The sequence below is a fragment of the Atractosteus spatula genome, chromosome 4 (assembly GCF_055471065.1).
Source record: "Atractosteus spatula isolate fAtrSpa1 chromosome 4, fAtrSpa1.hap1, whole genome shotgun sequence".
NCBI lineage: Eukaryota > Metazoa > Chordata > Actinopteri > Semionotiformes > Lepisosteidae > Atractosteus > Atractosteus spatula.
This window is the reverse complement of record NC_142709.1, coordinates 63,939,523-63,961,394: the sequence shown is the minus strand read 5'-3', so window position 1 is coordinate 63,961,394 and position 21,872 is coordinate 63,939,523. Positions and strand designations below refer to the sequence as shown.

Sequence of the window (21,872 nt, the reverse complement as noted above, 5' to 3'; positions counted from 1 at the left end):
TTTACCACCTAACTGTATGCTCACACTTGTGTGAACAAGAAAGATGTGAAGCTTTGCAGCTCTTTTGCTGCTTCTCGCTCTGAACTGAGAATGAGGAAGTTCAAAGTTGTGTTTGTGGCTGCTTCCTCCTCTAACAGCTTTCGCCTCTCGAACAGGAAGAGAGAAGAGAGAGAGACCAAAATGAATTCAACCAGCTAGCTGGTCTGAATTCACCCAGACGTACTTCTGCGTATTTTGTAACCAACTTCAAAATACAAAATAGAAACTCAACCAAACCATCAGAAAAAAGTCAGAGGCTGGAATGGCAACCTTTCAGCCTTGGTACCATGGTAATATTACCCGCTCCAAAGCTGAGGACTTGCTTTCCAAAGCAGCAAAGGATGGTAGCTTTCTACTCCGGGACAGCGAATCTATTCCAGGAGCATACGCCCTCTGCGTACTGTAAGTAGTTCTTTTTTAAAGTCTGTCAAGTTCTTTGCAGTTTCTTATTATAATAGTGAATTTATACAACCCCCCAGGTGATAAGAGCAAGGGTGAGTGCCTGTGATTAGTAAAGACAGACCCTTCCCTTGGCACCCATGCAATCTAGTGCCTTTTATATTTACAGAATTAGTGATAACCCCCGGGCCGACCTTGGCATCCATTTGAAATGGGCAGACAGCTTAAAGAAACTGTTACTGACACAATATTGTGAGAGTGTTTCCTGCATCATTGACTTCAACCTTGTTCAAAGAGACCACAACCTTGTAAACATGACTAGAGAAAAATTAAGATTCACCTGTTATTGGTTTACATTGTACGGGGGACTAGATATAGCATGCATATCTAGACCCCCATTGTATTTGGCACCAATATCTTTAATTAAAGCCATTGGATCTTCCTGGAATCTTTTGTTTTTATTGTTTTCACTGCAGCCTCAGCTGCAGTTACAGTTACAGAATCACATTAGTTTGATAAGACCTGGGATCGCCTGAATTCCTCAGCTCCAATTTTTCTTTTTCTTTGCAATAATACTAGATTCCTTTATATGCACATTGGCAAGTACGGGGCAGAAAATATACCAATATAAGATGCAAAATGCACCCAAGATGGTTTATTTTTTTATTTCTAAAAGGTTATGAATATGATCTTACCATCAGTTTTGCATTTTTTTCTCTTCAGATAACGTCCTAACAGTGTTTAAAAGTGCACATCTTGTCAGTTGGTTTTAGCTCTTGTAAAACATCAAACATATTGATTAAATGACTGGTTTTCATGTAACACTAAAATTTTTGTGTAATTTTGTGTTGCTTAATTAAAAATTTCTATAGACATTTTTTCATAGTTAGAGGTTGCAAATTGCTCCAGAGTGGCGTTATCTGTTGTTGGCGTAGGGATCTGCGTCAGCATGTGTAGGTTACAAAGGACCAGGTAAAGGTTGCTGAAAGGTAAAGAGAAGAAGAACACATTTCAGATGTGGAGCCTTCTTCCATTTGTGATGACATAATCAGAAACGTGTTTTTCTGCTTTTTATAAAAGCTGCAACAATTTAACTGGTAAACAGTGTCAATCAAAATTTAATTTCTGGTTGTTTTCTGTATTTTTTCAAAATCATTTGTGATTTAGTGACATTGGGTACTAGTTACAGTTACTTTGCTTAAGATGGATACTACAAGCTGTTTCAAAATCTCTGATCATTATATACAGTATTACATAGGTCATCTGCTTCTGAAGCCTTGATCAGAGTATAGAGCACATTGGCTCTTGCAAACCAAGACAACAGAACAGAATATTAGTGCTTAAAACCTACAGTATATACTGTAGGACATTCAGTCCAAAACTCATTTCCATTTGCTTATTGAGTAAATTCAAGAATGCATCATTCTTCTTTTAACTAAAGTGCCAACAATTCTATTATACTGCACTGCAGCCTATGGCATTAGCCTGTCAAAAGCTTCTGCTGATCAGCGGCTTCTCCCCATTTGCTTCTCATGATCAGGAGTAATTGCCATCTAAAGTAATGAGACCTACTGTAGTTCAAAGTGCAATGGACGTGTCACTTCAGTTTTTCACCCATAAAATGAATGTGAAGATGAGGTTCTCTCTCTGCTGTCCCTTACTAAGGTATATTTCTGGACTTCAGAAAGAGAATCATTCTTGCAGCTTGGTCCAGTGGTCTCGGTGTACTGCAGGTTGTTTCACTAAAACCTTCTTACTTTAAAGGATTTAGATGTTTAGGGACTGTATGTACCTTGGACTGGTGTCCGATCCAGGGTGTACCCTGCCTCGTGCCCTTTGCTTGCTGTGGTTCCCCCACATCTCTTAACTGGACGAAGTGGTTAGAAAATGAATGGATGGGATGTACCCGCAAAAACACAAGAAATAAAGTGGTGGTATGCTGTACTTCCTCATGTCTGTTGGCTCCAAGTGGTACACTGCGTGTATCTACCTGATGTAGATTCTTATGTGAGCTCCATTTTGTGCATTGTTTTTTCAGTTGTATATCTTTATGTCACAACTTCTGATTTTATCGCTGTAGGCTTTCATATTTCATATAGATATAAACTTTTGTTCCATCTCATGCTCCATCTTTAACCTGATTTTAAATTTTTAACACAGGTTTGTAAAATTGTAATGCGTTACTTGAGCTTGTTGAGCAATATTACATATCAAGATATGAACAACCAATCTGACATGAACCCACATATTGTATGCACAATTATCCATGCATGACCTTTCTCTTTATCTCTCTGACACACACACATAAAAATATAAGAAAGGTTAAAAACGAAAGGTCATTTATCTCAACAAGGTTATTTGGTACCCAGGGTCTAATTGATTCAAGGATCACATCCAGGCATTTCTTCAAAGAAGTCAGATTATAATCAATAACATGCCTGGAAGCTTGTTCCAGACTCCCACAACACTTTCTGTATAAACGTGTCTCTCATTCTCAGTTTTAAAAGCACTTCCCCAGAGTTTCCACAACGTCCTCTGTCTCGTTTTTCGCTATTAATTCTTAAGCTGCATATTGTAAGCATTCACTTTGTCAATGCCTTTGAGTACAATATTTAGAGCATATTCGAATCAGTTCTCCTTTTTCTGTTAGAGAGAACAAAGTCAAGTTCTTTAAGCCTGTCCTTTAAATTAAAAATATATCTTTTTTCTCTTTTTGAACTGATTCCTCAGCAGCATTTTACGTGACCAGAGTTGTACACAATGTTCTAAATGAGGTAATGCTAATGCAATGTAAAACTTTAACATAAAATCCCCTTATTTAGAATTTACACCTGTAAGCTAACCCTAACATTCTTTTAGCTTTTTATTGCTTTTCCACATCAACTGTGTCAACTTTGCGCCACGTAGATGTGTCCACATAAAACCTATGTCTGTTTCTTAAAGTTGATGAGCAAAAAAGGATGTTTACAATGCAACCATTAAGTTTAAATTAAGTTACCAACCATGATGTTGTTATATTAAGTATTGTAAACACCTTTATGGCATCATGTAGGAGCTTTCCAAAGTGACTGACACACATCCAAACAGCACAATCTACAGAACATCAGGGCCCGTTTCTCTTAAAGGCTTACTTTTAATAAAAGCATTAGAGAGGTTACAAACCTAAAGAAGCCATTCAGCACTATAGTCCATTTGGCAGCTAATTGATCTGAATTTCTCATCCAGCTGTTTCTTGAAAGACGCCAGGCTATTGACTGCAACAATATGGCTGTTTTAGCTTGCTTTACCTTTGGGTAAAGAAGTGCCTCCTGTTCTGAATATGTTGAACAATGATGTTTTGTTCATAGAGGTGCCATGTGGCACATCTTAGCAAAGGTCCCTGCTTAGCAATCATGATTGCTTTTTTAATCTCTTATATGGCTCAAATACTTGTAAATGCACTAATGTTCTCTAGTTTTTTGCCGAAATAATTGTAGGTGTTGGCATCACAGAAACTTACATTGCTTATATTACGTTCGGAATCTTACATTATGTATATTGAAATTGGTTAAGAAGGTTTTGCTTTGCGATACAGAACGCAAATAAGAAAGGTATAGTCATGGCGGTGCTGTGTGGGCTATATCTGAAAAATAAAAGAATGAAGCCCCACTGTGTTTGTCAAAACCTGAATCACTACATCGTAATATTCTATTACCAAAATGACAAACTTTATGACTTTATGAATAAGAAATTCAAGCAAAGAAAAGTTACGTTGCAGAAATGCAAAGATGAACATCTGGCTTTTGATTCCTAAAAATAAATACAGACCTCTACATACAGAACAGCACCCAGGGGCTGAGTTTCGCTAGCAGAAAGACCAGATACTATGTAGGTTTGCTCACATTTTCCATGCGGTATCTCAAAGGCTTCCTCTGATTACAAAAAGAGGATGTAACGTGTATAGTCTGAGCTGCTGGGCTACAAGGAGAGAGTGGACATTTAGACTGACACAATGAAGGGTTTTTCTTCCTCCTCTTCAAAAGATCAAGGTCAAGTGAATCAGGCACCATGTCCTGTCGGATCTGATAGGATGTCGGAACAAACAATGTGTAAAATGGAATCATGGATTTGGTTCCCTGGAGTGAGAGCATGAGTTTGCAAGCAATGTAAGAGGATGCAAGCTACGTTATGGCTCATCTTTGGGCCATGCTTGTTATAGAATCAGCCCACAGACACGCCACACCTGAAACCTGAGACGAAGCCTTTGGAGGGACAAGACCCTGGGGGATATTATTTGGTTTTCTCTTATTGCTTCGTATTTTCAGTTTCACTGCTGCATAAAGTTTCATTACTGTAAAAATTGTTCCCAATGTGTGCAGTGCAGATTGCTGATTTGTTCCCTTTAAAAACTCTTCAGGAATAATGAATATCCAGGGTTGCCACGATATATACTGTACATAAATGTAAATAGCAAGCATTTTGTTCCTGTTTCCATACTTTTATATTACTGACGTTATCTGGTTATCATTTTATTTATTATTTTGGTTATCTGGTCCCTAATTCCCCACATGTTCGTCATACACACAGCTACATCTAACTTTCAGCAGCTACGTGTTAAAACTGTTTGTTAAGTATGCCATCTATTCAAAAGACCTCTTATTTGTTTATATCTATAGATATCAGAACTGTGTGTACACATACAGAATCTTGCCAAATGAAGAAAGAAAACTTTCTGTTCAGGTAAGAAAGAAGCCTTTCCACACAATTTGAAAGAAGACTAACCACCTATTTGTATTTTTAACATTAAATGAAAGCTGCCTCACAGGTGCAGTTTAAGTGAGTTTGTATTTCTATTTTAAAAACGATTTATGCAGCGTAAAAGTAGTTCTGCTTTTGCAGTCTCAAATAAAAAATCTGATAACTAAGACCATGCTTTGCATATAGCAGAGCGTCAGGCTCAGGCTGGTTTTTAACAATCATTTATTTCTTAAAAAACTATTCTAAATGAAATAACCTATTTTTTTCACTCCTAATTTATATTTAAGCACTGCTAATTTGTGCGCATTGTAGTTTTCTACCAAATGTGTTTCGCTGCTATTAAACCAATAATATTGCAAAAATATGTTAGAATGTTTTAAAGGCTTTTAATCATCATCATCATCATCATCATCATCATCTTTAAAAGTAGCTTCTCAAAGTGCTTTACACACAGTACAAAGGTCATTCAATTTCAGTGCTTACAGCAAAAAAGTGTACCTACCCGTCAATTACAAAGTTTCTGCTGGGATGAAAGAAGACTGGATCTTCCAGAACTGGCCATAAAATACTATGTATGCAAATTGCTTTTGGTGGATGGCTGTATTTTGATATAATCATGGCCTTTGGCTTAAAAAAATAATAAAAACCTATTTGAAGCAAGTAACCTTGAAAAAAGTGAAACTAAAATTGTTGCTCTTAAAATGTATTTTGACAGCATGTTAAAATGTATGTTTTGATAAACAATTATCAAAAATATAATATGTATAATTTTGACTGAACATTTTTATAGTTAATACATACAACTTGTCTGATGTTCTACCAAGATGCAAAAGTCTGTTTGGTGTGGATGATTTTGATACTGTATCTCTGCCCATGTCTGTCTAGATTGTCAAAGCTGATGTAACAATTAGATAGCAGTATTCTGCCAAGAATCAGCTTCTTGTCGTACTGATTATTATCAATTTGCTACAAACTTAAAAAGCTAAAAAAATAACAATCTTTTGTCTGTGTAAAGGGTTACTCTTTATGATTACAATAAATTATTAGATTTTAAAGGTTAATTTCCTAAACACTGCTCTTATTAGCATTGCCTCATAAAGAGATAATTAAGGGGAATCATCCTAAAAGCTGATATTTTATTATATTTATTTATTAAATTTATTATTTATTATTTATATTATATAAAATTCTTTCATTGGGGATTTCCATAACTCCAAAACATATAACATAAAAAGTTTTGTGAGATAATTTGCAAAGCTTTGAAAATGACCCTGTACCCTAGGCCTAAGAAAATGAACCTCAATGCATTATTGTCACTTTAAAAGAATTTAACTTTTAGCTTGATGGTTTCGTATGATGTCCTAGTACAGTCATTTTTTCAGGCACAGAGAAATTTAAAAAAATGCATGCTTCTATTTTTCCAGAAATATTTTGATCCCTCAGATGCAGATGTACTCTATATGCACACCACAGCAGCTGATATAGAAATGGAAGTGATGTACTGTAATAATCTCCTCCGAGTGAGGACCATACAGTGAGTTTGTCCAAAACTCAATCAGTTTGTCCAGTACTCACTCAGTGTATTCTGTGGATGTTCTGCCCATGTTATTGCAGATTACATGTTACATACTGTATATGTGTTGAGTTATGAACTTAACAAAGATGAGCATCTGAAGTTTCCATTGGTTTCCACAGAATAATAAAAGGTCATAGCAGTGCGAGAGATAACTATCATACAAAGATATAAATACAATGAAGTGTGAAAGCAGACTGTCTTTTGTACATTGGTCTGTATATTTTATATATTAGAAATTGTGTAACCAGGAAACTGGTGGAATTTCCTACAGTTAATATTTGTCTCTCTGCATTTAAATGCCTGTCAAATGGTTAAACCCATAACTTAAATATAAAGTTATTTTCAATGCAACACTAATGTAATAATGTTCATGAGCTTATTAAACAGCATCTGTAATTTGAATATTTTATTTTCTTGAAAGAACAGATTAATTTATTTAGAATTCTCCTTATATTACATGACTTTGCAGATGTTATTATTGCTATTTATGGCAAACAGTATAAATTGAGGATAGTTGGGCACATTGTAAGCTAGGACATCTTCAGTTGAGCACACAAGGTGCAAGAACACTCCAGGGCATGCCCTCTCTCTCCAAACCCCTGCTAACACCACACCACAATTTCTTTTTTATTTAAAAAAAAGGCAGACCTAAAAAAAATTGAGATTGGCCTGACTACCTGGTTCAATAAAGTGTAGGGATACACGGAAGGTGTTTTATGCTACACAAGCTGAAATTTATAGAATACCTGAAAAACACTTTGTTGATAATAGTTTGTCAATTGTAAATGTCAAATTAAAGACTTATATTATAGTTGTAATCAGTTAGAGAGACTTTTTTATTGATAAGGAGTAAAAACTGCAAATAAAACCTTCAGCGTCGTAATTAATTTATTTGGCTGGCACCTTACCGAAAATAAATTAGATTTGAAACCACTGATATAGCTGGCTGCTTTGCTTTACATACAACTGTACTGTCTCAACCAGGGTCATACCCACAAAGTCAAAAGAGCTTTACATCTATTTTAGAAGATCTCATTCCAGGAAGTTCAAGATACTTCACACAAAGTTTAAAAATGATTAATATTTTAAAACACTCGAATGTTAGTTGGAAGAACTAATACATGCCTTTTTAATGTGCAACTAAAATAAAATGCTGCCAAAATGTCTTAAACTCTGAGGAATGAATCCCAAACTGAAAAAGCTCTTGAGGGATCAGTTGCAAATTTCCCTTTTAAAGCCTTTTAAACTATAAAATATGAATGGAGCAATGATACAGTGTCAATAACGTGGAAGAAATTAATGATAATTACTGTATGTGATTAATACACATCTCAACATAGACTAAAGTAACAGGGCTGTTTTTCATAAAAAGGTGTATGATGTGGCTTTTTTATGATACCTCAGCCTTGTTTCCACCTTATTCACTGAACATAATCAACTCCTCTGTGCAAGAACAAGTTGATTCAGCAAGGGCTTTCATTTCTTTTGACATCTCTGATGTTTCTTCCTCTTTCTGGTCGCTGCAGTTATGCAGGGGTATTTTAAATTATCCCTCTGCGTAGGCGTCAGGAAATCCACAAGGTTCCTCTTACAGTCAGCGATCACTAGATGGAAAGTCGTGCTATTAAAAAAGCTTCTAGTTCCTTACTTATTGGCCTATTGCAGTGCTATAGGACTGTCTCTCTCACAGTTTTCAGATCTGGTCTGGAGAAAACTTCAAATTAAATATGTCAATCTTTACAACAACAAACAACGCCATTACAGTTCTCAGTTCAGACTGAAAATACAAACCTTTCGATCATAAAAAGTAGCAAATTTGACATTTTCTCAAGAGGTTGGGTGGGGTGACTTTTTAGACACATCAACTATGAAAGACAATATGTGACCTTTATTTTTTCTGCATCAGAAGCAAACTTTGTTTTGTGACTTCATTTGTATTGACACTACCAACCTTTCTTAGTACAAAGCTGGGATGCTTACTATCTAAAGTGCAGCTTCTATAAAAGCTAGGTTTAATGTGGATGCTGTAGTTATCCATGTGTTCACTGCAGAAACACTGCTGTGGTGCTGGAAAGGGAATTTTATGGATGAGGACATTTCAGTCCCAGTGTTTGCTGCTTTATTTGACTGCTCTAGCTTCTGCAGAAACCCTCATCTCCCTTGTATGTGCTCAACATTTGTTTTACATATTTCCCATTGGTCAGCTAGCCTCCATCCAAATACAGGACATCCTGCAATCTCATGGAGGTTCAATCTTGTTTCTGGGACAGTGAGACAAGTCAGCCTCATCCGCCTGTTATTGTGCTTTATCCCAAGGCATCAGAGGGAGTGCCCATCCGCTTCTTTTCTGTGATAAGCGATCTAGTGGAGCACTACTACAAGGAGAACATGGGGCTGGTGACGCACCTCCAGTACCCCGTGCAGAAGGAGGAAGAGAGAGCGGAGGAGCCAGAGGATGAGTCTGGTAAAAATGTGCACACCTGCTTGGGGATTAGAAAACACATGAAACATACTGTAAGAAGGGTTGCAAATGAAAGGTGGCCATTGTGCCATGGAACAGCATCGTACAAGCTCCAACATTAAGAAGTATTTGCTTTTTGTGCACTCTTCACAGAACGGTGCATAAATATACTGCAGATATAAACAGATATAAGTCCAAATGTACTCCTTTAAAAAATATATCATTTTGAGTAGATGTTATGTACAAATCAAGTGACATAGGTTCCTTTAACAAACATAATGTTGCTTTATTCAGGATGTACAGGACACTATAATTATTTTGCAAGCAAAAAAGTTGTTTTTTAAAGCCAGTTTTTTTTAGAATTCTGAAATGCAGTATATTTGATTTTCTTAGTGTGTGCTACTTTTATTCTGCAGAGCCTATAAACATCCCTCCACAGCTTCCACCTAGAAACTTTATTACCCTGCCATCGACCAGCGAGAACAGGGAAACTACCAGTGATACCTCAAAAGGCTCAGAGATTGTCCGACCATCCATTTCAGACACGTTCTTACAGAGACTGCAGCACCTGGACACCAGCAAGTTAGTCTCCAATCTTGGTCAATTACATCCATGCCAATCCATGTCAGAATGCTAAAAAAGCCAAAGAATTTTTGTTTCACACATTACATAATATTAAATGTATTAGTGCTTCATAGTTAAGCATCCACCTTGCTTTCCCAAGGAAAGTACACAAATGTCTAATGTCTCAAATGTCTCAATGGACACAAATGTCTCATGAGCCAATGCGATCGTTGTATTGATAACACAAAAGTTACATTTCTTTCCTCGTCTTTCCCACTGTACTGTCAACTCCAGCATACCAGAAGAACATCTAAAATACATTCAAGACTACTTCAAGGTTTCTGTTTGCCTTGATGCAGAACACGTACAGAATGGCAATCCCACCCTTCCCAATCTGAAAAAGCTAACCAATGGGCTCTGTAAAAACCTGAACAGGTAATCACATTAATCTCTTCTTTATAGAAATTTGCATACTTATATTCCTTTTGTAACATGTGGCGCGTTATCTTTTGTCTGTTTTCTTCAGAGCAGGAAAAACGTCTCCTGCATGATCACGCGCACACGCACGCAGACAAATTTACAGGTTTTCAACTGCAAGATTGCCTGTTCATATATGCAGTCTTAGTAAAACCACAGGAGGGGAAAATGACAGTTGTGCTATAGTAGTAAGAAAGGCTACCCACAATATTGCTTTTTCAATTGGCGGGTGTATTTATTGCTGTTTTTCACAAATAAAATGAAGTTTGCGAAAGAGGTTTCATGTGAATATCTGCATTTTTACCACCTGTTTCTGATCAGTGGTATTAGTAGTTTGAAGTCCGGTACATTTAGAAGTATTTATTTGAGCTTTGGCATTATCTTGCTTAATGTGAATTAACTAGGACTTCTTTCAAAAAGTAGAACCTAAAAATAGGAATCCAAAATTAAGTAAAAGAATTGTTATTATTGCATTATGGAATGGATAGTGGAATATAATGGAATATAGAACACACAAAAGAATGAAGCTCCACTTACTGTATATACCTATTTCACTTACAGTGAAATTTCACGCACTTTGCTTACTTTGGAGCTATTTCAGAAGGCTCTGGATCAACAGCTCTCACCTGGCCCAGGACGCGTGAGGAATCAGGTAGCAAAGTTTAAAAATGATACACACTAAAGAAGTTTATTATACATATTATATTTGGCAGAGTTTGCTTGTTACCCTGAACAATCAATCTTGAGAAAATACAGAATGCTTTTTGGAAGGCAGTGTTTTTGTGAAACATAACAAAGAAACAACACATACTGTACCAAGTGATAAGAAGCTGATTCAGGACAAGTGTATGATTCAGTGTGTCTAAGACAACAATTAAATATCTGCAAAATAAACTCATTAAGTTATCGGAAAGGGTTAAAGAGGATTCATCTGTGGTTTAATGGAGAAATTCCAGGATTAACTCTACCATTTTGACAAACTTTCTAAAAGACTAAATCCCAACACGTGACAACAAAGCTATCATTTACTGTATATGATTGTAAGACCGAATAAATTACTAATATAAATCAGTGATATAAATTGTTGATGATTTCATTTGTCTATGAAGTTTTGTTTATACTGAATATAATTTTCATATTGAATGAAAATAAGTGTGTGTTGTTCCTGGTGGAAATGCAGAGCACAGAGACATATGTGAGCCAATTAAGATATGATTTAGCTTGTTATCACAAATGCCAGAAGAAACTTGTGCCTGAAACATTTGCGATGCTTAGATATTTCAACAATTGTTTTACACAGCATGTCAATGTGCAGTATTGAGTAATGTTTTGTTTTCAATTCTAGACCTCTTCAGATTCCAGTCTAGTGTCCATTTCTTCTAAGATTGAGCAAATAACTAAACTGCTGTATTCAATAGAAGACAAGGTAATTATTTAAAGTTAATTTCCAGCCCTCCACAGCTAAGATGATTAAAAAAAACTATTGACTGCATGTTAAACAACTGTAATGAGATGGTAATAAACCCCAGCATAGTTTTCCATTAGAATTTCTATTCTGGTGGCATATGGTTAGACTTGATACTTTTAATATTTTTGCTACTGTTGTTTGTCTATTTATTTTGTGCATGCATTCATTTCTGATTTAGTTGCAGAATTAAAACTGCCTTGAATACATCAATTTAGCAGCTATGGGAGAGATACTTTTTTCCTTTCGGAAAAAATAGGGGTTATTCACCCTTAGTCTACAGTGCTGCTTTGTCAAACAGATGTTGTTTACAGAATTTATTTTGTACTTAGTAAAATGTAATGTACATTTTATTTTCTTTGTCTTTGGGATATGATGGAGACTACAGGAAATCATTATGTTTCTGGAATATTTATATTTAGAAAATTCTTATATATTTATATATATAATAAATATGTATTTAAAATATAATATTTTTAAATTCCTCATTTAAAAGCTGTATTTGGATAAACTGCTTAAAATATACAAATTAAACAAGAAAAGGCTGATGTTCTACTGTGGTATTTTGTGCACAGAAAAAATATAAATACCACAGAATACCAATCCTAGCCTTATAATATTTATATTAGGTCGAATAACGTTCGGTAATTCAACATTTATCTCAAGGATGTAGTTCAGGCACGCAAATTCATGAGAAACCAGCTTCCTGCTCCCTATATGATATGTAATATGTTAGACTAGGATAAGGACAAACTCATTTTGTCACATATCAGCTTTTGGTCACATCTCCTTATGCATGCTACAGAATGTGTTCCTAATCTACTATCATGCATGCGCTTTTCTATATTGTGGATCCTCCCTCTATATAAAACATCTTCAAGTGCTATACATTTCACTCAACATACATCCAGAACATGTGTTAGAACGTGAAAGGTTAAAGAAAATAGAGAGCACATCAACATCCTCTTTCATTATCCCCATTTCTTAAAACATTTTAACACTGGCCCATACGAACTAAACAGACCACTGCTCACTTTTATCTCACTTTCACACTCAGACTGGCCACTACAACATGCATGACACCATTCTGTTAACCTCTCACCTTTGTCCTCTAGACAAAGAATGCTGTGTTTGAGTCTGTGGGATATGATGGAGGCCACAGAAAATCATTAATACCTCCTGTAACCTTTGAGGTAATGTATAAGAGTCTTCAATGATTGATATTTTCTTTTTAAAGACCCCAGTGGCGATCATACCAACATCTTATTATATATTTTTGATATTTATAATTCCTTTGGAGCAGACTGTTTTAGGTATCCATTTTTGCTTAAAGCAGTGAGCGAAGGAATAGACACCTTTTACACAGGCATAAACATTGCCTGTGATCCTTTCATTCAGCTGAGCATTTTCCTGCAAACATAAATGCAAATGAGTGGAATAAGGCCAGCTAATGTTTTGAGATATTATCTGATAAACATGAACAAGTAAGAGCATGTCATTATGTGTGAGATAAGGGAGAGATTTGGTTACTGTGACCAAAATAGCCAGCAGAGAAAAACTACATGGTTCATTTATGAAACAAAGGCCCATGTAGTGACTGTGTCTGGATTATTTCTCATCTTAATGACTTTGTTCAGATATTTGTCTTCTCTGAATGATATCTTTTCTTTTTCTTAGAAGCCAAAATATGTCTTAAACAATAATTCTTGTTGAATCATTTGGGGTCCAATAGCTTTCTGCAGTTTTTATTTCAATTTTTAATAAAAAAGACCAATGTGCTTCAAAGCTGAGGTTTATGAAAATAAGCTTCATCCAGCCCAGAGTATTGTTCATGGTGCAACATTGTAAGCTTCTTTGTTCTAATAAAGTGACAATGGAAAATAAAAGCTTCATGAGATTTTCCACATGAAAATTAATATATCACTCTCTACCCTCATAAAACCCCTAAAACAGGTAAGCCTATTTCACAGAAGGGGATGCCTCTGAAGACCTTACCACTGCATTTTCAAATTTTGGGAGAGCCTCATGAGAAATAAAGATAAGATGTGTAACCTTAAGCATTTTTGCAGGTTAAATCAGATTCGCTTGGTATCTCAACAAAAATGTACCTGAAGGTGGATGTGGAGACTGGGAAAGTGGTTTTTAAGAAGTCCAAAGAAGGATCAGAGGACAAGTATGTCGTGCACAACAAAAGTAAGATCACACATTCTTATGAACATAGAAAATTGATTTCTGCATAAGCTTCATAATATTTATTTTTTGCATTTCACTTCTGTTATTCTCTTAGTAAATGTGACATTGCCATATTTGAAAGAGTTCAAACAGTAAATAAGATACCAGACCATGACTGAATGCTATATGAAATAAGCACCTGCAACAAAGTAAAAATAGTTTCAGTAGTTCTTCTAATCCTACACAGCAGCTCAGTCTAGACCAATTTGGAATCTGGACATATAGCAGAATCATTAAAAACTAGTATTTCCTTTTGAAAAATATTGTGAAATACTAGATCTTAGAGCCATTTTTCATTGGTGTCAACAACATGAATCAAGTTAGAAACTTTGGGTTATTTAGTTGCTTTCAAAGGGACACTGTGGTGCATAACATTTCTTTTGGTTTGTTCCCTTAAACAGTTAATCGAAATAAAAAATGAACACCAACAGTCAGAAAAACCATCCATTTTCTAACTGCTTACTTCTGGCGTGGGTTATTTTGGTAAGAGATTGAGCAGGGTAGACCAGAAACATTACTTAATTAAAACCTTTATTGAAAATCAAGAACAGCACCATTGTTTTTCAAATGGCCTCCACAAAGCACTGTAATTCAATCTCAGGTTTTCAGATTTGTGGGACATAAACTAAGCTCATCGGGAATTTCATATCCCTCATTTATGTGCAGTCTTACAGCTTGTGAAGTCACAGAAAGTCCCCAATAAGCTTGTGATTGTCATGGAAACAGAGAAAGAGAAGATTCAAAGGAAAGAGTATGTCTTTGAAGATTCAAAGGTGAGGTTTCAATTGTGAATAGTATTAGGAGTAGTATTACATCTGCATTTTCCTTTTGTTTCTATAGAGGATATATTAATACAATTCTATGCTTCTAGTTTAATTTTTTATTTTAGAAAAATAATTGTTGTTTTTTTTTCAGAAACGAGAAGGTTTCTGTCAGCTTCTTCAGCAGATGAAAAATAAACACTCTGATAAGGCTGAGCCTGACATGATAACCATCTTCATAGGCACTTGGAATATGGGTGAGGATCTCCATCACAACTAACTACCAAATTTGTCTTTCTGCTGACAAAGCTTCTTTCATCAAAACAAGCAAAAAAATTACAAGTGAAAATGTGAACCATTCAGTAGCTAGAAATGTCAAAATGTTTTTTCGGTAGGTCAGTCAAACCGTGATCAAAGTGGAAAAGTGAAGCAGAACAGAAGTGATTTGAATAGAGAGTTTCATTGGGGCAATTCACCTGGCTTAGGAGAACAAAAACCCATCCATATGAATAGGTCCATCAGAAACCATTCCTCTGTTTAGTAAGGAATGAGCCAGGGAGCTGCAGTATGGGTGAAGATGGAGTTGATGGCGAGATGTCAAAACAAGAAATGTCCAATCGAGTAAGCTAGAAGATATTTAAGCAAACAGAAGTGGACAATATTGTACCTTGACTTGCTCCAGAACGTCTGTTTAAAATTTCTTTAGTGTTTAAACATTAAAATTGTTAGGGTTGTGCACATGGGCAATATCACAATATTCGATTTTACTATGCGTTTGAAAATGTTATGAAGAACAAAAATGGTCATGTAAATCAAAGCTATTTTACAAAAGAAAATCAAAATAAATCGTGTGCGATGTCATTTTGTTCAAAGGGTACTTCCAGTCAAGCATAAATAAAATATATAAAAGCCTATTCAAAGGTGTTTAATAGATTTAAATTAAATTTCACTTTTCGAGAGAAACAGCAATGAATTCTATCAAAATGGACTGAATTATGAAATTATAGCACATGTATCTGAGCATATTTCAGCAATAAAATTATATTAACTATCAAGATTTCATGATGAGCAGCATACAGTATAAAATGAACAAAAATGGGAACCCTGGCTCTCAACCCTGGTCCAGGAGGAATATAATCTCTTCTGGGTTTTACACCAGTCCGATTCTTAATCACAGGGTAATTGCTTCCAGTTTTCTATTTGTGGCATATCTGCGAACTTGTGCAAGCAGGTTATTTCAGTCATCCATTAACACTTAAGTTTATTGCATGAAAATGGTCACTGTGTTTCTCCAGGACTGTGGTCGGGAACCACTGCTCTAGAATGGTACAAAAGTGAAATTGTTCTATGTTCTGGAGTGGAAATTGTATATGAGATCTCTTTTAACAGGCAATGCCAGTCCTCCTGGGAATATTACATCCTGGTTCAAGTCGAAGGGACAAGGAAAGACACGAGATGACACAGCGGACCACATCCCACATGATATCTATGTCATTGGGACTCAGGAGGATCCGCTTGGGGAAAGGGAATGGATGGAAACTATCAAAAGCGCCCTTAGGGAAGTCACCAGCATCAACTTCAAGCCAGTAAGATACCACTTCATGGGAGCATCCTCAATTAGAACCGAATATTCTTTACAAAATTGCTGTTGTATTTTTGTTTCTTGAATTAAAAGTAGAAAGTACAGTAGATCCTAAAGTGTATATATTACATTACAGATTTTGCTTAGTTTTTTATTTTTATGTATTCTTCCTATTTTCTTTTATGTTGGTGAAGGCTGACTGTACTGTATGTGCCATGCATCTTTTTTTTCCTTTGTCATAACCAAAAGTGCCTTGAGAGCTGTTGTGAGAAGGCATGAGGTTGATGTGAATTGTGAATGTGCTACAGTATACTGTACATGCAAGCAGTGACGATATTTTCCCTTTCTGAATGAAATCCCCCATTTGATGTGCATCTAAATCTTCAAAATGTTTTTGTTTAGATTGCCAACCATACACTCTGGAACATTCGCATTGTCGTTCTGGCAAAACCAGAGCATGAGAACCGCATCAGCCACGTCTTCTCTGATAGTGTCAAGACAGGGATTGCCAATGCACTCGGTAAGTGCAGGTTTGAAGCTACAGAGCTTTGCTGATCTTCCTTTCAGCTTGTTGGCTTTCCCATGTAGGCTATAACATTAACCACAAATTTAGCAGAGGAATTCTAAAGAATCTGTGCACTTGATGCTGTTCCAATTCAATTCAAAATACTTTCTTCATCCCCTGGAAGGGCAGTTTAAGTTTCTTTACGGTTGTAGGCATACTGTACATAATGAAAGATTTGAAAGAAAGCTCTGGATATTTTGGGAGAACTTCACAGAAACAGCCACTAAGTCCATATCCGATAATTAACCAAGGGTCCAAGTACGAGAGAAACCTGTATACTGTATGTGCACCTGTTCGTTATACCTCAGAATAGGTATACCTCAGAAGGAGTTGCTTGAATACTATTTACTAGAACAAATATACTTCAAACACACTTAATCTCATTTTTTTGAAGAATCATTCAATATTCTTTAAAAATGTCTCTCATTTCCTGCTTAATCTTAGTTTATCCAATTTTGTACCATAGTTGATGGATAAACCTTAAGCGTGCTATTTGAAGAATTAATATTTTTCTATTTTTTGTGAATGTACACACTTGTGTATTTGATTTTATTGGCCTAGAAGTGAAATTGTGCTTAATTTAGTTTGTATTTGTGGTTATGTTGGTGTCACACACATTGTGACATACAACTAAAATACCCTAAAAATAAAAAGTATTATTTAAAAAGATGGCCGCTTTTTAAACAGTACATATATATGTACAATTTTTATGTTTAATTTTTCCAGGCAATAAGGGAGCAGTAGGTGTTTCCTTTATGTTCAATGGGACATCCTTTGGATTTGTTAATAGTCATCTGACATCTGGGAGTGAAAAGAAGCTGAGGTAATTATTAAAGTGACTTCCTTCAATTTGATAAATGGAGCAATCCATAAACTGTGCTAATTTTTAAATGTATTGCAAAAGCTAGGAAATATACAGATGATAGTGATCAGCGAAAAAGTGTTTTTTTTAAACTAGGGCATTGCTTAAGTGTAAAGGTTGGACAGAGAGAAATAATGAAATACTGCACTCTAGTTATCACCCTGACATGTTCATCAAAATATTATTAAAATGGGATCTGGTGCAATAACAAAATTTTAAAATTATTTTTATATATTTTGTCAGGCGAAACCAGAACTACATCAGTATTCTGCGCTTCCTAAACCTTGGTGATAAGAAACTAAATCCTTTTGACATCACACATCGATTCACTCATCTGTTCTGGCTGGGAGATTTGAACTATCGCATTGAAATGGCATCTCATGTATGTAAAGCAACCATACAGTACCTTTCTGTTCTTGTTAGAGCTAGCTTATGATTTGGTATTTTTGTTGTTTAGGATATTTCCTTACAAATTGGAAAGATTCTGTAAATTATCATAAAATAACAATATCTTCCCGATATCTTGTTTATATTAATTCCTTACCCAATTCAGAAGAAAGACATTAAGTTCATTGTTAACTGTATGGATTAGGATTTAAACAGAAGTTTTTTTTTAATTGACCTGTTATGTACTTGATATGGTTGATATGATAGGGGTGGAGTGGTGGCACTGTGGCTAGGGCTCTGTGCCTGTGGCTGGAAGGTTGCTGGCTCAAATCCCATGGCTGACAGAGGAATGCTGACCCTGTGCTCTGATCCCAAACTCTCTCCCTGTCTGTGTGTCTCATGGCTAGCAAGTTGGGGTATATGAAAAGACAAATTACTAATGTGAGAATTGTATATGGCTAATAAAGTGATCTTATATATGGTCTTCCACACCATGAGATCAGAGAGACATCTTTACATAGTCTCTGTAAGTGTAAAATATACAGTATTAATGCAGAAAACATGCACATGAAGAGGGAAAATGATTTCTTATTTCAGCGCACGTCATCCATTGTACTTGGATGACATCAACAGACAGGAACAGCCCACCTATTTAACACTGCTTTCTTTTACAGGAAGCTGAAAATATTGTGGCAAAGATCAAACAGGGGCAACACCAGGAGCTCCTCATTAAAGACCAGCTCACAATTGAGAGGAAGGAAGAGAAGGTCTTTTTACTTTATGGTAAGATGGTGTTTTTAATGCATGTGTTAAAAACAACCTGGCTTTTTATGTTTTCTCAGTTGTTCAATATATACAATCCTGTTGTAATAAGGGGATGTTTTTTTCAGTATGAACTCCAGTGAAACTGACATAAAGAATAAATAATCAACACAAATTTCACACAAGTTCACATGCAATAGGCTGACTTGTAACACCATGAAAAAACAAACACTGGTTTAAAATGTAAACTGAGCTTTTCATTATATTATGCTGCAGTGACATTTATCTCTTGGCTCAGTGAAGGAGTGAAACTTTTATTGTCTCTTACGTAAAAGCACATTTTAGGAATGCTCACAAAATGGTTTAGTTTGAGCTTAGCACTGATGTTTAGTTTTTTTTAAGTGACATTGTGGCATTACCCTGCAACATTTTGTTTGACGTTTTCCTCATCACCATTTTCATATGCCAGCTACCATTGTTGGGGCAGAGAGATTTGCTTACTGGTGGTTTCTAATAAGCTACTGAACATTCTCTCTCTTTCATAGAGGAAGAAGACATTACATTTCCCCCCACCTATCGTTTTGAGAGAGACACACGTGAAAGATATGCTTACACTAAAGCCAAGGCTACAGGAGTGAGTTTTCTTTTTCTTTTCAAATCCACTCCAAACTCTGTACGTCTATTAAATTAATTTACTTAAAGAACTCCGATAATATTTGTAAGTGAATATTTTCATTTTTTACTTATTTTATGTTTTACATTTTAATATAGTTAGAGATTAAATTCAATTAGTAAATTAAAGTGTTACAATGTGGATTCCAAATTGAGAGGGTGCTGTTCATTCAACATTTGTAAAGGAAAAAGAAGAAAACTGAATTGGCACATCCAATAAAAACAAACAAACAATTCGCTAAGGTCATCACATGCATCCAGACCCAGAACACTCTTTTATTCAAGGCCAGGAGAGGTGCATGTATTCTTGATTCATGAACAGGAGGTACATGATATCAATCCACAGCAAAAATTTAACTGTCCAACATGTCCTTCCAGACAAAATATAACCTTCCCTCTTGGTGTGACCGTGTCCTTTGGAAATCGTACCCAATGGCCCATGTGGTTTGTCAATCTTACGGTCAGTATGTCATGCTCTAAATGCACACTATTTTTATATTGAGTTAAACATATTTTCTCCAAATGTATGGTGATATTAGTATAATGCAAGGCCTTGTGATCCTAGCCAATAAGGGCCACTCTTCTTTTTACAGATTTTTTCATTCTCTTAATCACCATCAGTGTAACATCTATGGTTGACTTGTTAAATAAATCCTTTATTGAACCAAAATATCCCTTTTCCTTATGGTTTAAGATTTTTCTTAAAGTTTGCTTTAGAAAAAATGCTTGGTTTTCAAGGATCCTTTGTATTTTATATAACAAATATTTCTTAACACAGTACAAAATATTACACATCCTTATATTTTCACAATCGTATTTAAATGGTGGGTTTGCTTTTGATTTTTAAACGGGCATTTCTAATGCTTTTGACAACGATAATAATTATAATGAGAATTATTATAATAAACATATTGATTCACTATCTATAGCCCTTATCTGCATGTCCTATGCTTATTTCACAAGTGGCAGGAGTAATATGAGTAGAAGATTACCAATATCACTTCTACTATCAAAGTAAAATTGTAATAACAGTTTCTCAGTTTCACATATTGTTTTCATCATGCAAAATAACTTTAGGCTATGTATCCGAGTTTTAGTTTCCTCAAATGTTGCTTTCAGTTAAATACATGTACTGAAGATGTCAAATACAGCAGGTTATCCATTCCACAGTAGTGCTCTTTCTGTACAAAGGTTCTTTATTTATTGAAATTTTGCAGGGTGTACCACTGACATCGTGACAAGTGACCATTCTCCTGTATTTGCAACATTTGAAATCGGAGTGACATCACAGTTTGTCTCCAAAAACAGTTGGTCTTTTTTTTTGCTTTTATTTCTCCATTACTCTTGCCCAAATATTAAGAATGTCTGCAGAGCTGAAAATAATAAGAACCACATTTATATAATCTACTCCCATCATTTATGAACCCGCTGGTCATATACACTACAATGTGAGAATATCTCATTTCTTTTAAAATCGTATCAGCAATGCTTGAGTTTATACCATTTTCTCCACATAAATGATTGTAATAAAACTTCCAAATTCCTCAAGAAAATAAAAAAAATGAGAGCATTAGAGAAAATCAGGGCATATTTCTCATTGGTAACAGTTTCTTTTTCAAAGCTACATTGAACGTTCTAGAGCCCCTGTGTAGACACACCATATACTTAGTAACACACTTAGGAATTATAGATTCATCAATAAAAGGGATTTACCTGCAAGTTAAAACTTTCTGCTGCCATATACACCTTGGTCTAGTCTATTGTCTTGGGAAATGCACATTTTAGTTCCTTATGGAAAAAGCAGTCTTAATGTAACCCGTCTGGAAGGAAAACCCCTTTACTGTTTTGAACATGTAACAGGTTTCCAATTGTATTTTACTTTAACTTGACAAATGAAGTTACCTTTGTTGAATGTCAGACTGTTGATGTGAGAATCTCTCTTAACTACAGTATGTTGCACAAGTTTCCATCCATTTTTCTTTTTTTTTTGTTTAGATCCTGACACTGAGTCTCTGGGTGCCATCAAATTCATGAACTGTGTGGCCAGTCTCATGACCAAGTCCAAAACCAAATTTTTCATTGAGTACCACTCGAGCTGCTTGGAGAGTAAGAAGCTTTCTTTAACTAAAATGGAGTTTATAACGAAAGGTTTGGGAGGAATGACAACTGTCAAGTTCCATTAACCACGGCTGTCAGTAATTCATAATCATTCCTTACATCCTTTCCTCACATAAAAAATATCAATACTATACATAATCCCCCCCTCTTGTTCATCTTTTGTGTTTCTCCCCCACCTCATCTCAACCTTTTGCAGCTTCTCCTTGTACTAAG

General features: G+C 35.5%; 1 protein-coding gene across 2 annotated transcripts in view; it reads left to right on the top strand.

The window, feature by feature from the left end:
- Positions 1-165: 165 nt before the first annotated feature.
- inpp5d (inositol polyphosphate-5-phosphatase D) overlaps positions 166-21,872 on the top strand; it is a 32,657-nt gene continuing 10,950 nt past the window's right edge. For both annotated transcript variants that reach the window (XM_088914655.1, XM_088914654.1), the window contains exons 1-20: positions 166-441; positions 5,094-5,157; positions 9,068-9,215; positions 9,629-9,794; positions 10,071-10,211; positions 10,815-10,905; positions 11,599-11,679; positions 12,834-12,911; positions 13,788-13,911; positions 14,617-14,723; positions 14,866-14,968; positions 16,101-16,297; positions 16,696-16,813; positions 17,585-17,681; positions 17,964-18,102; positions 18,782-18,890; positions 19,415-19,503; positions 19,920-20,001; positions 20,759-20,848; positions 21,537-21,647. In XM_088914655.1, the coding sequence (XP_088770781.1) occupies positions 302-441; positions 5,094-5,157; positions 9,068-9,215; positions 9,629-9,794; positions 10,071-10,211; positions 10,815-10,905; positions 11,599-11,679; positions 12,834-12,911; positions 13,788-13,911; positions 14,617-14,723; positions 14,866-14,968; positions 16,101-16,297; positions 16,696-16,813; positions 17,585-17,681; positions 17,964-18,102; positions 18,782-18,890; positions 19,415-19,503; positions 19,920-20,001; positions 20,759-20,848; positions 21,537-21,647 (2,275 nt within the window). In that variant the 5' untranslated portion in view covers positions 166-301. The remainder of the gene's footprint in view (positions 442-5,093; positions 5,158-9,067; positions 9,216-9,628; positions 9,795-10,070; positions 10,212-10,814; positions 10,906-11,598; positions 11,680-12,833; positions 12,912-13,787; positions 13,912-14,616; positions 14,724-14,865; positions 14,969-16,100; positions 16,298-16,695; positions 16,814-17,584; positions 17,682-17,963; positions 18,103-18,781; positions 18,891-19,414; positions 19,504-19,919; positions 20,002-20,758; positions 20,849-21,536; positions 21,648-21,872) is intronic.